This window comes from Cydia splendana, chromosome Z (genome assembly GCF_910591565.1).
Source record: "Cydia splendana chromosome Z, ilCydSple1.2, whole genome shotgun sequence".
Classification (NCBI taxonomy): Eukaryota; Metazoa; Arthropoda; class Insecta; order Lepidoptera; family Tortricidae; genus Cydia; species Cydia splendana.
Window position 1 is genome coordinate 8,061,190 of NC_085987.1, and position 18,872 is coordinate 8,080,061.

At 35.9% G+C, this 18,872-nt stretch overlaps 1 protein-coding gene across 1 annotated transcript in view; it reads right to left on the reverse strand.

Annotated features, from left to right (window-relative positions):
- LOC134804185 (ras GTPase-activating protein raskol) overlaps nucleotides 1-18,872 on the reverse strand; it is a 166,092-nt gene that overhangs the window by 93,335 nt on the left and 53,885 nt on the right. The window contains exon 5 of the mRNA XM_063777118.1: nucleotides 7,776-7,983. Within this exon, the coding sequence (XP_063633188.1) occupies nucleotides 7,776-7,983 (208 nt within the window). The remainder of the gene's footprint in view (nucleotides 1-7,775; nucleotides 7,984-18,872) is intronic.

The following is an 18,872-nucleotide window of genomic DNA, read 5'->3' on the forward strand; positions in this document are numbered from 1 at the left end:
TATAAAAATTTGCATCCTATTCCAAAGTTCCGTACTTACAGTAATAGGAAAAAAACTAGCCAAGTGTGAGTTGGGCATTCGCTCCAACGTTTCCGTATTATCGAGGACTTATTTAATAATGTATTATTTTTTTCCATTAACACCGACAAGTTTTTATTAATAATTATTGTTATACATATTAAAGAGTAAAATATTGAACCGTCATAGAGATTCAATAAATATGTACATACTTACCGACACAAACTGGTAGGAGTGGTAGGATATAGAGACATAGAATAGAACTCAAATAAAATAATAGTACATTGTGCAACGAGGTCTTTAATTGAATATCGTAATGTAGGTACTTCCCATGTATGATATTTACCTACAAAGCGATGTGTTCAAGAGCGCATACAAAATTTACATAAAATATAAGTGTAAAACAAAACGAAATGGATGCAGCGCTGTCATTAAAAATGTAACGTCGTGCTCAAAACATACGTAGTCGTACAACGCAGTCAGAAATAAGATACACTTTTGACAGACAGGCGAGTGCAAGAGACAGAGCGGGCTCTCATGAAAGTTCAATACCGCCCCGTCTGGACGAGAGAACACCTTTTAAGGGAGGGCATGCGCTTTCAACCAGTTAATTGACTATAGAAACAGTTCGGAGACGTTTAGTAAGAGGAACGGCGACTTAAGCGATATCCGACAGTAGAGACGAGAGTAACGAGTAGTGTCTGGCTCTTGGAAAGCGATTACCGAACACTCCTCTGGAACTTCTTACATTTTTAACGACTGCATCGCTCGACTAGAACAATGAATTGTTCTGAATTTAAATTACGTGCCACTGACTCTCTGTTTATTTTTTTGGTTATGCGTGGACAGATGGATAAGTACATTAATTAGCAGGTATAAGTAGTATTGCCCTTAGAGCGCAGTGTTCTGAGACATTGTTTAATTGATGTATCGAGAAGACTAAGATATGTATAATGGATAGATACGCAGGTCACTAATAATAGAACTGTGTTTGTGTTCTCAACTAACAGGCTTGAAGTATATAAAACCCCCATGAGCTATATTTTGTGGGAGTAAAGTTACAATCACTACACCTTATAAAACAAAGTCCCCCCCCCCCCCCCCCACCACGTCTGTCTGTTTGTGTGTATGTATGTTCGCGATAAACTCAAAAACTACTGAACGGATTTTCATACGATTTTCACGTATCGATAGAGTGATTCTTGAGGAAGGTTTACGTGTATAATTCGTTAACCCGTTCGAAGCCGGGGCGGGTTGCTATTTGTAGATAATTTATAGATACCTTATTTGCAGAATATTCAGCAGATTAAAATCGAACATACCTACGGAAAAATGCTATTAATTTAGATGCCATATTCGTGGCCCCAAGTAGGTATAACGCAGCGTCATAAATATGAATGTCCACGGCATAGTCTGCAGTGCACAATTTTTCGGTACAGAGCTCATATGACTCGCTAGTGGTAAACCTTTTACTTTCTTTACTACATACACGGCAACGGTTCAAACCCCAATATTAACTATGATCCTATTTACTCGAATACGACTGAGATTCCTTAGGTAAGGGTAGGTACATTTATTTTATTTTCTTCTAGACCGAGTTTTTAGTTAACATCTCTGACGAGTACACGCTCATTCAAATTATGATAAATAAATAAATATTATAGGACAATTTGTACACAGATCGACCTAGTCCCTGTACTAGAAGACGATATATATAATATACACATATATATAAATACTTTTATACATAGAAAACATCCATAACTCAGGAACAAATATTTAACTATGATAATATGTTACTCTTCGAAGGCCGCAAAAATATGTGACACGCTCTTATGGCTCTACAAATAAGATCGTGTCAGATATTTTTGCGGCCTTCGAAGAGTAACATAATATTGCAGGTGACTGTACACACAAATAAATGCCATTAGCAGGATTCGAACCCGGGGGTATGATAAATACAAACATTCCATATTATTGTAATACTGCAAATGATTTACAAAACAATGCGCCCACAAATGCGATAACAAATCAATAGGCATATTAAACGTTATGCAAAACTAAGACAATTTCTAGAACTATAAATTAGTTTTAAGTGTATCAACATTCGTAGAATGGTAAAGGCCGCGGTGAATCCGTGCGCCTCATTAAAATATTATACTTAATTAAAACATATACGTAATAATGATAATTTTCCTGTTACATCGTCATTTTATACTAACTAACTAACTTTCCTTTTGAAAATTCCCGTAGTGCATTTTATGAGTAAAGATAAATACTGGCACGTAACAGGTCCAATAAATTTACTACTAAATATCTAAAAGCGGCCTCACAAGATGTTCTAGGCATATCATTTTCAGATTTATTCGTTTGTAAAAGTATCATACAAAGAAGAAAATCTTGTAAAACCAAGTCTAGTACCCCGTTGAGTTTAGTCTCTCATTTCTGAACATTCGGCAGAACAGGTTCGTTTACACTTGAATTACTTATGGCAATGTCATTAGTATGCCCGAGGTGATGGCTGACAGCGTCGCGGTGGTGGCCAATCGGCAGGCGGAGCTAGCTTCCCTATTAGTACCTTGTGATTATGAGTCATGGCCAATACACGTTTAATGTGAACTGACAAATACTTACATTCATTGTCCGAGCAAAGTAGGATTCGTTAGGTAGTTGCAACATGTTTACCTATTAGTTTGGTAAGTACGGGTTAATTATTTTTTAATGTATCGTAAATTAAAAATTATTAATGTTTTATATTTCTTACCCATACCTACTGGAATTATTTTACTCAAAACATTAGATTCTCACTGCGTGCTCTTAGCCGACGGTGTTACCGAAATATGGCAAACAGGTACCGCGGGCACCGACAAAAACAAAAGCAAGCCGACCCGCTACGGAATTAGAAATTTCTCCAACAGGACGAACTGGAGCCGTCAGTTATTTCGAGCTCGTCAATCGCCCGCGTGTTTCCTCTACTTAGGAAATTTCGTAGCAAACACGCATGTCAACCGAAGCTGTAAAGTGGTTGTCATATTCAGAAAAAATCTGTCTGACTTTTCGCCACGGTGTGGTTCTACAAACTTATAAAATAAAACATAAATGACAGCAACAAGACTAAACAGAAAACCATTTTTAAGTGCGTTTAGGTATGTAACATCAAAGCTTAACCTTTTAACCGCCAGCAATTTTTGATCGAGCGTGCTCGTGTCGTGTCGCCAATTGTACCACGCAGAGTAAGGTTGGCATAGTTACGGGAGTTATAAATGTGCTGTAAAAACCAAATCAGATCTTTGTCTTATTTATCAGACTGTGGCGAAATGAGCTGGATATGTAATGTCTTATATATCAGACTCTTTTGCATTCATGCATATCTCACATATGTACGTTGGAAGGTAAATATTTGCCTATTATGCAGGGAGGAAAGAATGCTATTTGTTTTGTGTTTCCGTCTAATAATATCCATATAAGATCTGTCCTACTAGTATTATACTTATATTTATTCTTATACATTAAAATAGGTATATCAAACACCTCTTGAGCACAAACAAAATATGCCAAAGCTTCCTTTAGGATGAGTGTCACAAGTAACCTGATACTTGTATCGTAACAAGCAATTTCAACGGAGATATAAATAACTTCCAGTGTAAACAAACATATTGTAACACTGCTAAAATATTTGTAAGCAATAAGTCATTACGTTACCAATACATGCGCCTACTTCAATCTTTATGGCACTCCCGCGAGATCGTATTTCCAGTATAATATGCTTTAATAGGTATTTTTTTCTATAGGTAGTTGAGTTTTTTATTTCATTTTTTTACGACATGAAGTTATGCAATAATTGTATCATAATATTTCATAACATAATTTTTTTTTTCTTGATACACAACATGCTCGTGTCATTAGTTAGGAATTAAAAATTCTAACCTGCTATTTAATTACTGTTAAGAGTTTATCTATATTTATTTACAGGTTTCAACGTCTCTGTAATATGTATGTATACGAGTAGGTATTTATTATATCGAGTGTAAATTGGACAAAACATTAGGGGATGTCAAGATTAGGATTACCTAATTATCAGACAGAAGCCCATAGAATTGATTTATACTCCTTTACATATCAATTTCCTGTAGTTACTGATAAGGATGAGTACGAGTAGTACGACATATTAAATGTTAGTATTTATTGATATAAATGGGCAAACTTTCAGCGCTACCTATTGATGTTCCTGTCAGAACTAGACGATTCAAATAAGATATCATTGTCGATGTCACAGCGGACTTGATGGAAGGCACAGAAGGCACTGACAGTATGTTTTAAGTAGGTACTTTTACCATAGAGATTCAACAATCAATATCAACTATATCTACTCCATGCCAGATAATATTAGACTCTAGAAGATGACAAGACCAGGCCTGTAAACATTTTTTTGTGTAGTTGTAATATTATTTTATATGACCTAAAATATATTTGTGTTCATTACAACAGTAAGCAACTAGCCCTACATCTAGACAACTATACATACAGTACAGGGGTAGAAGCGTACACTAATAAAAGCTGCAGGCATGCACTGGCACCAGCTATGCTGAGGAGAATTCATTGCGCTGCGTGTGCCAAGAAAAACTGTTTCGCCACCGTTTTAATGGTTACTGGTGATATACGACAAATGGCTCAGTAATTTGAAACTTCTACTTGAAAAACCGTATGTGACCGTAAGGATTGCGTATGCGGTTGCTACAAGCTAGTTTGCTTTTTGTTAGCCTGCGGGGTGTTTTTGTCATTACATTGGTGCACCATGCAATTATTAGTTTGTTTATAGACTTGTTATAAATAACTGAAACGGCCTAAAAAAATTGTCAAAACTAGCATTAAGATACTACCGACTTATGTAAGATACACACGGAGGACGTAAGATGCCTGCTAAATGCTTAAATATAGAGTTAGACCAAAATAAGTCTGCAAAGATTTTGCTAGCACACGCAGAGCAAGTGTTATTTATACGTCATAAATAATTTTATAGAAGTATGACATTAAAATAACACTTGCACTGCGTGTGATATCAAAATCGTGGCAGACTTGTCTTGGTCCGACTCTATCAAATTACTATGTCTCGTTAAGTTAGATTACAGTTATACCAGTAGTCAAGTAATTGTATTGGTTTTAGAAATATTTAACGGCACCAAAGGCAATAACGTATAATATTATAGGTAGGTACGCTTATCCAGTCATTTGCTATAAGAGTAAACAACATTTTTTTTTGTAATTTATTTAGTCTTACACAGATCGACCTACCCCAAACTAAACTCATATAGGTAAACACACATTACATAGCGCATATCCTCAAGCACACCATGATATACAATAGTGATCTCCAATAGCACATTGCTATTACGTACTCGTATTAAAGGCATCAAGTTATATTAGGCGAGTGGTTATGTGTTTTAGCTGAATTTAATCTGTTGCACCACGAAAGAGTGCGCTCCGTGACGCGACGCGCGACGCTAATCGATTCTGTCCCGATCTTCTGTCACGCTGCATAGTTTGTCACTTCTCAAATAACAGGGAGGCTGGAGTTAATTTTTTAACTGAACTCGGCTTTAAAGACCGTCACGCTTTGGTGGCGATTTCGAGGGAATGCCGTTTTGTTTTATTTTAATTTTATGATGTTGATGAGAGATTTCGTATTAAATTTTATTGTTATTTTAACGAATATGTACTCCGATGTCATTGACTCGTTCCTAGTGGAAAAAAATACCAGCACTGTACATACCTACTACTAGATATTATCATGCTAAGAAGATGGCACACTAATTAATAGATAGCTAATGTACCTAAATCCCTAAACGTCGTAAACAAGAAGAAGAAAATATATTAATAAAAGAAAATAATTAAAATATTTATATATGGCATCCAGTCAAAATTCTAGGTAACCCCTTAATACCCTAGGGATCTTTATCCACTCCTCATTTCTCCGTGGCATTTGTTTAAACCTTCGATTGCCCTGTTGTGTCACATGATGGAATGTGACACAGTACATACGTATAGTGCATATTTGTCATGCTTCTTCAGTCAACCTCAGTAATTTTAGTACCGATACTGACTGCAATAGCAAGACACGTTCGTACGTTTCCGTAAAAAACAATGGAAAATAATTATGCACTACTGTACAACCTACGCGCTTGTTTGTCATGATGTCAGAAGCAAACTCTTATTAAATTATTTAATCATACAAAAAAAACATAGTTACATAGTTTACATACGTTATTCCGTTACGTTGTTATGGTATTAATTGATTTACGGTAATTAGAATTAGACTACATATTTTTTGTGAATGGTTGATTCGCACTGACTTGAACTATAAAAGTCAACATAAATAAAGATTGGTTATGGTCAGCCTCACTTTAAATAAAGGTTGCTGATGTTAAAGTTTTTTGTCCTAATATTTTTTCAGTAACGAAACATGCTTAACTGTTCTAAAATAGGCACGTGACACCATTGACACCTTGGTGAAAATCTGCCGAAACATAAGGCAAGTTTAAATGCGCTAGAAATCAAATCAAAAATGGTGCAACTAGCACTGAGTCAAAGAGTAACTGCCTATCAGAGAATTGCTTCAGTACCTTAACAAACGCTGCTATTTTGATTCGAGTGTGACAGCGCCGCTGGCTGCATGAAATGGGCACAATTAGGACTCGTCCGCTTAATTGACGCGCCGCTCGGGGACGAGGGCGAGACACCGTGAAATCAATCTCTAGTCTGAACTGAACCCCGCACATTACGCAAATCGACTATATCTACACGTAGCAAATGTTAAAGAAAAGCGTGGGATGTTTTTTCACATGGCCGAATCAAACACGGATAAGAAAAAAAACACACAGTTTCGCGTGTCGTCGAATATGCAAACCTACAGAAATTATAGTTAGTGTTTATTAGTTCAAGATTAGTCCGCGAAGCATTATGCCCGTCGTAACACAAACCAAATTCGATTAGACAATTCTTAATAAGTACTATTATTAGTTAAACGGATGATCTAAGAGTTACGATTTTCATTTGGTCATTGTTTTATCCCAAAATACGAATGAGTCATAAGCTGAGATCGGACAAATTTGCGTCATTACTCGCAAGAATGTGGACATGACTCCAAAATTGATTAAATAATTAATCATTTAATTAATTTCTTACCTGAGGCTTAATTTTGATTCCTAATCAATAAATAACACAAAGATTTCTTATAATGTAAATTTATTAAAGTAAATAATCAGTACGTTTTCCAAATTTTCTGTAGGTACTCATTTTTTTATATCAAAAATATATTTAAGTCCTATTTATTGACTATAGGGAACAAAATTAAATCTCAGGAAAAAAATTAAAATAATTAAATGATTAATTATTTAATCAAATTTGGAGTCATGTCCACATTATTGCGAGCAATGACGCCAATCTGTCCGATCTCTGGACTCACTCATAAGTCATAAATATTACAATTATTACACCTTAATCTCTGCCGTTATTAATTTATAGTAAACAACGCCATCTATGCCAACTAGGGATGAGTTAGAAGCCCCACCTAGCGTGACATAAGTTCGCTGTTCAAATGCTGCTTACTTATTTAACAGCTGTCTAACCTCGTCATAGTACTGCTACTCGACGCTAGATGGCGTCTTAAGTAGAACCGTGCAAACTAGAGAACTATGCATCTACCTTTTCACAGTGAACTTTGAGCTTTAAATACAGGTGCATTATGTCCTATTTCTTACCTTGCACAGGCAACGCTCTCAACGAGATAGCGTCTTCCTCGATTTCGTCTTCAGCTTCCTCCTCGGTGATGGAGGGTGGTGCAGCCCAGCACCGAAGTCGCGACGCAGCGTTACCGTTTGCAACTTGACCACCGCCATCGAGCCGGACTCGAGGCAAACTTCTTGTGTACTCTGCGTTGTTATTATTATTGTTGTTGTTGTTGTTTGCCTGTAAACAAAAAGGAACATCGTATTAATAGGTATGTCAACGATGGTAGGGTTGGGATGATTTAAAGAGAGGTCCAACTGTAGTTAGGCATAAGTAGATATAAATATGACTAGGTATTACCAAAGATATATGTAACTCCGTATAAGATAAATAAAGTCTAAGAAAAAAACGTGCCTCGGAAATCAAGAAAAAGTCATTCTCGAATAGATGGCACCATACCTTTGGCCTATTCTCGGTTAGATGGCGTTGACGAAACCGTTTGATATTTAACAATTTGAACACATATCAGTGAACGAACATGGGTCAGTATGGAACAATAAAAATTAAAAATCATTTATCCGTAAGTATACATATTTTGATTAATTTATACATTTTCAATTTTATTTTAAGTTTTAATCGTGTGTCGATAGATGGCAGTAAATGTACCGTGACTACAAAATTTACTATGGCAATAGCCCTCTATACTATCTATTCTCTTTGGTATTACTAATGCGCATAGATATCTACAGATCTGTTAGAGTCTAGCTAGAATAAAAGTATAGATATTTTGGATGCTATCGTACTTAGAGCTAATATGAGGTGATGTTTTCGGCTTAGCGAGATTGTGGTGGAGAGAAACACCTCGTACATTACACGACCTTATTGCCTATTATAATATTTGGGTTGTGTAGACTGTGCAGAGATATTTTTGGGTTGTTATGATGTTGGTCTAGATTTTAATTTAAATACCAATGCCACCAATCGTTCGTCGACTACACCTGTTTATTAAAAAAAAAAAACATTTTTATTGGCGTTAAAGTTAAATGCCTGTGTATGAAGAAAGTGTATTGGACATTGGTTATACGCTGACACGCTTTAAACCAGACATCAGGGATCTGCCTGGAATATATCTTTAACCTAACGACTAGTAGGCACCTACACTCACACACCAACTTTATATCACAGACTGCGCAGAAAACTCAATTCGACATTTGAACTACCTTTACGAGCCTGTTTCAAAGTTAACCCTTGCTTTTCTCGAAACACATGAGTCTTTATTCCACCGAAGTGCTTTATCATTGATTCGCGAGTCAGCCCTATTGATAATGGCCCGCATTGGCCGGTAGCAGCTGCTAACGTCAGCCCTTCCGTATTCGAATCACAATCACACGACTCTTTTATTTTAAGTTGACTAGTGTTGTGTAAAAGCTTAGCACCCGGCAAATTCACGTTAATATGTTTGTGTTAAAATTATAATGGAATCACAAATACCTACTTATACTATGTTAAACAATCTAATGAGACTAGTTTTAGCTTTCAATTTCCTAATGCTTCTGAACTACAAGAGATATTCTTAATTATACACGGTGGCTAAAAAATAACTGCATTCCCGTTGCCAGGGAGGTTTTAAGATTAGGTATACTGAGCAACTTTTACTATGGGACCAACCGTGAAATCGCGAAAAAAAAATATTTACCCTCCCATAGAAAATGGACCAGCCAAAATGTATGAAACAGCCAAATTATTTTTTCGCGATTTTGGGGTTGGTCCGATAGTAAAAGTTGCTCAGTATAATCCCAAAATCCCTAGCAACGGGAATGCAGTTATTTTTTAGCCACCCTATATAAGTAGGTACCTACGAGAGTGAATCAAAAAGTTTCTAGGTCAAACCAAAATATTTTTATAACTATTCTACAAAATTTCCTTTTTTTTCTATACATAAAAAATCTTTCATTTTCCTTCTATATACCTACATTTTAAGTGCCGTTATTATTATTTTACTCCGGCTACAAAAAAATAATTGCGAAGTTTACGTAAACTTCTCCACAGCAGTTATCATCATCAAAATTAATCCCACGGATGTCCGCCGATAATTTTGGAAATAATTGGAAATTACTCGGAGCTAAGTCTGGCGAGTAAGGAATAGGGATAGCTGATAAAAAGTGCCCAGTTCGATAATTTTGGGAATTCGCCTTAAAATCTCCAAACGCAAGTTTTTGGAGATTTTAAAGCGAATTCCTATAAAATGAAACCTTGGTTAGGAATTACCATTCGTGAAACCCATTATTCTGACACTGCTTTAATACAAAAAAAGATCTGTTAAGATTTAAGATTGATTGCACACTACCAAATGAAATCTTTAAGGGTATCTGCTACTGGTATGATCGTTGAGAAATCATAGAGTATGAATGTGAACGGTGGAAATAGTTGAAGCGTGATGTCAATGTAACTGGATACAATACTAGCTAGCATACTATCGCGTTTCGGCCTTGCATCTCTATAAACAACCGACATTAAAAACATGGATTGCCAACCATAAGATCTCGCATTTTCATGGATCCCAGCAGCCAGATCTAAGAACAGCGTTCCGTTGGTGATGACAACAGCGTTCAGTAGGTGAAGGCAGCAGCGTGAGGTACTACTATTGCCAATCCCATTGCCAAGCATGGTATATTACGGTATTTGACGTATTTCCCTCTATAATGAACACAATATTCTTGTAGCCTGTGCAACGGGTGGACTTCCTTGGGCTGATATGTCAATCGTCTATCCTTATAAATAATTTACCTACTATAATATGCTGCGAATAACTTTCTAACACACGACACAACAAAAAATAGTCCGACAATAAACACGGACTCATTGCTTATTAGTAAGCAGCTTATCTATTCAGCCTGCAGCTTACTACTTCACATGCCAATGTGCAATATGGGCGGTAAGAGCGAACGCGGCTTTATATGTTCCATCTAGTGATAGATAGGGATCTTTGTAAAAAGGTCGTAATTGTAATTAGGTGACTGAGATCAAAGCGTACGAGTATATAAATATATACACGCGTCTCACTTTTGTTTCAGTGACACGGCCCCGCGGAGCTCCGTGATTTGGTTTGCATCCAGTCGCAAAACAATTGTATGAGATTATGCAAGAGTATGGAAGACACGCGCTTGAGAAAAACTGCGAGACAATGATGTTAGCGCATGTGAATCTCATAATCATAATGCTTATGTTTAAGTATTGAACCATTTCATTAATCATACAGTTATGTCATGTCAGTCATACCATGCACCATTTCAGTAAAAACTGCATGCTCATTTGAATCCTTTCCCATTGCTACTAATATGCGCAGTAGGTACATTAAAATAATTTTCACTTCTCATGCTCAAAAAGTGCACCTTTATGTCGATCGTAGACGACATAAAATCGCATTTTATGCTCTAGAGCATAAAAGTAAATTTTTCTTCTAAGACTAAGGTAATCGGTTTCAACAGCCAAACAGTTAAAACATATTGCACAATTTTACTGAGTAATAAAATTGTGTAGATGACAAAACTTGTTATATTATTTTATTTTTGCTACAATTTATTAGAAATCCGTATTTTCTGTCATTAAATTTAGTAAATCACATAAAAAAGGAGTCGATTATCGTTCAAAAATGCTCCGAAATGTTTGACTTGGCAGAAAACCAAGCGTCTGAAACTCTGATCACATGTTGAAAATTAAAAAAAAATAATTAAAAAGTTAGTTGGCGGGAATTGGTTATGTATTATGTTCTTTCGCTTTACGACAATTTCGTGGTGTAAATTGCCGTGAAAAATATATTTTTTTTCCTCGCAATCGAAGTGAAAAGCAAAGTGTACAACAAGGGCATAAATGTCCATTTTTACCCTCGTCTACTATTTTGGTGTTCGCTTCGCTCAAACCAAAAAATTGCCTCGGGTAAAAATGGGTCACTTTATGCCCTTGTTGTACAATCTACTATTATGTGTCCCACTGCTGGGCAAAGGCCTCCCCTCTTTCCCGCCACTTGTCTATATATGTCTAATGCACACTCCCGCCACAAAAATAATTATTGCTTCAAATTAAACCAGTTGAAGTTCAGTTAGTATTGAAAAATGTATAAAACTTACTTGAAAAAGTTAAGCGTGTCAGTGGGAAATATTGGGAAATATTGCTAGAATGCATATCTACTCGTACTACAGTTTCGCTTGGCTTTTTCTAAGAATATGCCGGATACGCTGCTTAGTTATGATAATTAATAATAGGTTCAAATTCTAAAGAACTAATAATATAGGTTATGTACAAGCGAGTAGTTATAATAAAAACGACATTTAATGTAAATTTACCAAACCAAAACATTTTCTTTACAAAATGGAAATCTTTTTATCATCTAAACGATATTGAAGCAAACTTCTCATGTACCTAAGAATTTATTTATAGAAAGGTTCGTGTTTATTTTTACAACGACATTAAAGTGTCCTGGCTTGCGCTGTCTTTGCGATGTTGATGTAATGCACATCCATTAAAAAACACATAAAGCAAGTTTCCGTATAAAGCAATAGGTACCAGTATCCTGTAAGCGATTCTAAGTATATAATTGAGCGTAATCCATGGTTTAAGGCGTACTTCTAGCCGGGGCCAGAACCGGAAACTCGAACCAATTAACCAAGGGAAATTAACGATTAAAACCACGTTCACCTCATTGCCCAGGAAAGTCAGAGAGTAGAAACGAGTACAATTACACAGTGGTTAATCTCCACCTATAAATTTACAAAGTAATACCTAGTCCATATGTAGAAATGGGTCAGTAGGGGTAAATTTGAAACGTCAAGAAACACGTCTTGAGCCAAATAATACGATGTCGATACGATAGAAGGGTTAGCTGGAAGAGATCCCTTAATGGGATAAGTTCGCCTTTGTACACATTTACTGTATTCTCTGTGTTATGTACTTGTTTTGTGCAATAAAGTGTTTAAGTACTACAACTAGATCTTTTTTTAAATACCTACACGTCGAATTCTTATTGACATCTTCGTCTAGATAATATAACCCGGTCAACATAATTACGATATGCAAAAACAGGGAATCATTACAACATGGAAATGTTGAGTAGTCCGTGTACTTCGTTCTTAAATTGGATGTCATAACTAGCTCTGTATGCTATAAGGTAATGTTGATCAGTAGTGGACTTACTTACTCAGTGCTGGATATTCATATTTGTGTGGTAGTGGAAGATCCTAGGAAGTCGATTCTCTCCAACTTACCCAAATGAGTTTCCTACAGATATTCTAGAAAATGCAGCATAAATAGAAATGGGTAGGGGTGAGTAAATACTGAGTATTTACTCGGTATTTACTCAAAGCACCCGATAAATACCCGTATTTACTCATTTAGGTGGGTAAAAACGATTGCTTATAAAATGTTCAAAAAGTGAGATTTAAGAACAAAATTGTCTTTTATTGAAGAGTGCTATCGTGTATTAACAATATCTATAAAATAAAAAGCATATAGGACGCTTAATTTCGAAAAAAAAAGTAATTATCAGTGAGAGGCAAATTGTGATAGTGCATAGTTAACAATTTTGTTTCAAATAAGTAGGTATTTACTTTTAAAATATGGTACTTAAATTCTATCGATATTCTAGATAACTGCATGTTGCGCAAAAGTGCGTGTTTACGCGGCACTTACGACCTTTTATTAAGGGTTTTTTAAAGAAAACTCAGAAATGGCTCAACCGATCATGTTCAAAATATTGTTTTTTGTGCTCTATTCTACGGCTACTCTCCCGATATGTTTTCATATTTTTTCTGAACTTTGGTTCGAAAGTTATGGAGAGATAAACATTATTTTGGCCTTACGAAACGGTTTTTTTTTCACAAATATTCAATTTATCCAAAAAAGTTCTTAAAAACATTCCAGTTATTTTTAAAGACCCATTTAATGACGTGCAACACGTTGGTGGTTTCTTAAAAAAATAAATTGTGACAATTAGTTACATGTATGGAGTGCCCCTCTTAAAAATACATTTCTTACAGTTTTTAATACTTAATCCAGTAGTGGCTTACAAAATACATCTATATTACAAATTTATATGCCCTTTTCAGCATTCTAAATAGTTTATAAACAAGTATTGAACCCACCAATTTGGGTATAAACGAGTAAATACGGGTATATTGAGTAAATACTGAGTAATTACTCGGTATTTACAGTGAGTATTTACTCACTACCCATCTCTAAACACAAATGAGCTCCACGTTGCCCATCAGATATGTTTGACGTGCCGAGATAGTCCCATACTGACCTATTTGATATATCAGTATAGTAGTATTAAGTAGGTCAGGCAAGAGTTAATCAACACTCAAGTCTAACAAGTAATCGCACGGCCTAAAAAAAGCTCTGTGCTCTTCGTAACACCTAAATACTCAACACTGTTCAACACTGTTCAGTATAGTTACTCCCGCTATTCTGACATTTCTGACTTATCCTATTCTTGTTTTTTTAGGGTTGCGTAGTCAACTTATAGTTTCGCCATGTATGTAGGTACGTCTGTCTGTCTATCTGCCGTAGACATGTGTCGTTCACGAGTGAGTGATTTAAATGAACTATATATTTTGACTGAACTCGCTCACTCTTCAACTCACTGATGATTTAACTCGCTCAGTCGCTCAGTAACTCATCTATCTCAGTGTTCCTTGCGCGCTCTTTCCCATTCATGATTCGAATCAGCCGGCCGATGCGAATAGGTTTCGGAGCGGTTCGGAAGAATTCGGAGGGTGTCGGGAAAACATGGCTGGGTCTCATCGCGTGATTCGCCATCTTGGTCGCACTTATGGCTGTATATATCTGATTGGTTGACATTTCTCTCTACTCACTCGTGAACAATATAGCCTACGATCCACTGAGCGAAATGAGCGAATTGAGTGATATATATCCCACCAAAAACATAAATGTAAAAAAGGAGAGCCAAGTTCAATACAAAAATGATGCTTGGCTGTGGGGTTCGCCGCAAAAAGAATGGAGATCTAAATGGGTGCCAAGTTCTATGCAAAATCCAAATATGTATTTATAGGAACAAAATAACATTATAAACAAGTATTAAACTCTATTTCTTTGCTTTATTAGGTTAGATTTGACTTGGCCAGTTTTCATTCCTACCTACCTACCCTACGACCTACCGACTAACCTACTTTAAGATCTCACATTTTTTTTAAATAACAGCAATTGTTATAGGTATCCAATAAAGCAAAGAAATAGAGTTTAATACTTGTTTATAATGTTACTTTGTTCCTATAAATACATATTTGGATTTTGCATAGAACTTGGCACCCATTTAGATCTACATTCTTTTTGCGGCGAACCTCACAGTCAAGCATAATTTTTGTATTGAACTTGGCTCTCCTTTTTTACATTTATGTTTTTGGTGGGATATCAATACTTTTTGTAAAGAAAACTAGGCAGGTATTGAGATTTAATGTTTTTTCTTATGTTTCCGCTGCATGGTTTTTACTTCTGTTCTTTGTATAATTATGTGGTGCCGCGGGCCGCCGACGACACACCGTTGGCCGGTTGTTTAGCGCGTATTACAAGTTTTTTGTATGGGGGCACCACTTATTTTTTGACTTAACTTTATTTTTATTATTCTTTTATATAGCAAATATAATAATACATATATTGGGAAGGTTCAAATATCTGCTCGTAACGGTTCCAACGCTACAAAGGGGCTATTCATAAATTACGTCATTTCAAATTAGGGGGGGGGGGTCTGGACATCGGATGACGGTAGCATGAAGTAGGAGGAAATGGGGTCATTTGATGCATGATTTTTGGATGATTATAGGGGGCGGGGGTCCAAAATCGTCAAAAATCGATGACGTAATGTATGGACAGCCCCAAATAAAAAATATTTGTTTGTATGGGGACCCCCCCTATTTTTTAACTTTTTTTTTTTAGATTTTTTCCTACGCTTACATACAATAACCGAGCTGGATTCCAAATTTCATCCTTCTAGGTCATCTGAAAGTAGGTTAGGTTTAGGTACTATATGTCAGTCAGTCAGTGCCAAAATTTATGACTTTTTGACCTTCATATCTTTATAACCGTTTGAGCTAGCTTCATGAAATTTGGGCTTCTAGATGTCCTTATGGATATAATTAAACACACGTAGTTTTATGTGTTTACGTTAAAGATGTTTTGAGTTATAGAAGGGTCAAAAGTGGCACCAAGTGGTTCGTGTAATATTACACTCGGCGCTGGCTAGCCAGTTCCTTTGCTTGAACTTGGCTTGACACGCTGCCGCGTGTCTAGATCCCCGCGAGCGAAAGATATGAATTAAACCTTTTCTCAGTGAAGCGTTTTGCGCATCTCTAATCTGCATGCTATTTGGGATAGATATATAAATCATGCAATCATGCCGAAAAAGGTAAAATAAAATGTAGAAAAAAAAATTTGGGATTGAATGGGCGGTACTTGTAAAGTGAGGATTTTTTTTCGCTTACCCTATAGGGGATGTCGTTGGATAGATAGGTCTTTCAAAACGAATACGGGTTTTTGATTAAGTGTAATTTTCGGAAATAATCGGTCAGAAAGAATAATAATATTTGTGAGAAATCTAAAGTGCATTATGTAGTCATATATTTATTCGAATTGGGATAGAAAGTTAAAGGGTTACAAATTAGTGCCGAGTATTTGAAAATTATGCACCGCTACTAGTAGATAACATAAAATGCCTACATTGACACATTATATTACTAGATTAAAATAAGAAAAAATCAACACAAAGTAAACTGGATAAACACTTGCTGAGCAAAATTTTATACAATCAGGCCAGAGAGACACAATCGTTTTTTGTAGAATCCGCTCCGAGTCCATCGATTGCGGTTGTGTTCCAATCCGATAAAAGCTAGGGATAAAAGGGATGTGATGGCGCATAAATTGTTACAAAGATAGGTTAGGTCGCTATAGTGTAGACAAATACTTGCATTTACGAGCGCAAAAGCATTTTCTTTCTAATTTAAACTGACACGAGTCCTTCTAACGTTAAGGCGACGGTAGCGGTGGGTAAAATTTCAGATTCTGTCAATTTACCCCATTTCACACACAAGCGCACTTCACGCACACTACCTCACTTTACTGGGACAGGTCAGTGACCCATCATGTTTTTTTTAAGATTGGACTTTTAGTTTAGTATTGACCACTAGCCTCCTTTGAGGGTAAAAGCGTTCCATTGAAAGATGAAAGAGAAACAATGCATTTAATCTTGCTTTCCTTGTCTGTTCATGTCACACGTGACGTACTTACCTATTTAATTAATTTGATTGTTGACTGTTTTACTACCTAATATTGCATTGTCGAGATACGCGTTTTGTACAATTAAAGCGAATAAAACAAGATGTCATTAAGTCAGATGTAAAATGTTATTTACTACTCTATACGGTTTTTCATAAGGTGCAAAATCCATTCAATAGGAATTTAAATAAATAAAGTTTCAGCAGGGTGGCAATTCCATTTTGGCGGATAAAGCGAAACAGAATAGTTCTATCGAACCTGCTTACAAATTTTCACGAGAATCAGTTGAGAAATGTGATCTGCAAAGGAGAACATACAAAAGCATTTTTGCCCAAGCTGAAACGGAGACCTTTGCTAACGCTCGGCCAATGATGGTTTAGGTACACCTATAAAAAATGGTTGTCCCTGCTGTAATTTTAATATCTTTATATTTCAACGGTATAGTTTTGCCTTCAAAAATAATCGGTATCGCTAAACAATAGCGGTACCTTACTACTTATACGTTCACGAAATCGGTATCTGCATAACTTGATTGTTAGTAAACATTTATGTACAGTCACTTGCAATAATATGTTACGTCATTAGCGCCAACTTTGCCTCCAGGGAAACTTTGCCCAAAACGACAATTTTAAACAAATTCGTTAATGTAGAAAAAATTATAATAGTTAAGGCCACCCTGCTATTTTTAGTAGAAAATAGGTTATATTTCTGACAAAACTATATACCAAACTTGTGCATAACTTGACTTGGGAATTTAGAGTTTGAGCGAATTGTCTAATATAGGGTATATTTCGGCGGGCAAAAAATTGATAAATAATGAATGCAAGTAGAAAAAATTGAGAACCCTTTGACTAATATTTCCGGGTTTGAGTTATAACACATGAAGCATAGATTATGTCTATTGAGATTTAAACTAAAAAGGCCTAAATACACAAAAGTTTTAGCGGTGGGCAAAGTAATCCGGTAATTTGGCATCTATACCAACATTGCCCACCACCAAAAACGGATTAGGGTTGTCACTTTCATCTAATTTACCCAACTTCGCAAGTAAAAGAAGGTTATGTTTGTACACTAAAATAAATTTATAAATATATACTGTATTTAATTTGTCTTATTATCCTTTATTTAGATGTTTTATCCCGTTAACGAATGAAAAACACAACAAAAATCATATTTTTGGCCATTAAACTATTGTAACAGATTTTCTCAAAAGTGACAATCCTAGCCTTTGTAAAATGCTTAGGCGAGCCTTATTTGGAAATGGGCAAAAACGGGTAGGCAACATTGCCCAGCAAATTTATTTTAAAGTTTTTACACTTATCGCTAAGTTATTAACAGGGAATGGTAGGATTGCCCAAAACCTTTAAGTGATCCTTAGACATCATCATCATACGAGCTGTATTTGAATACCAAATTGACGTGGGCAATGTTGGCGAAAACCCCGGATATCTTTGCCCGCCCTCTAAAACGCAAAAAAATGAGTAAAAACACGATAAAAAATATTTTTTTTTTTTTCAAATAAACTGATGCGTTTGATCACAATGGACGTGCTGAGCAAAAAAAGTCATATGATGTGATGTTTTTTGAGAAATTCGTTTTAAAAAATAAGCGGGCAAAGTTGGTGATAATGACGGTACCTACTCTTCGAAGGCCGCAAAAATATGTGACATGGTCTTATGGTTCTACAAATAAGATCGTGTCAGATATTTTTACGGCTTTACGGCCTTCGTTGTGTAACATAAATTGCAGGCGACTGTACATTTGGTATAATTATTTTATTTAGTTTCAACGAAAGTTTCAAGTTTAGTACGAAAATACTTCAGATATGCAATATGCACAAAATGTAG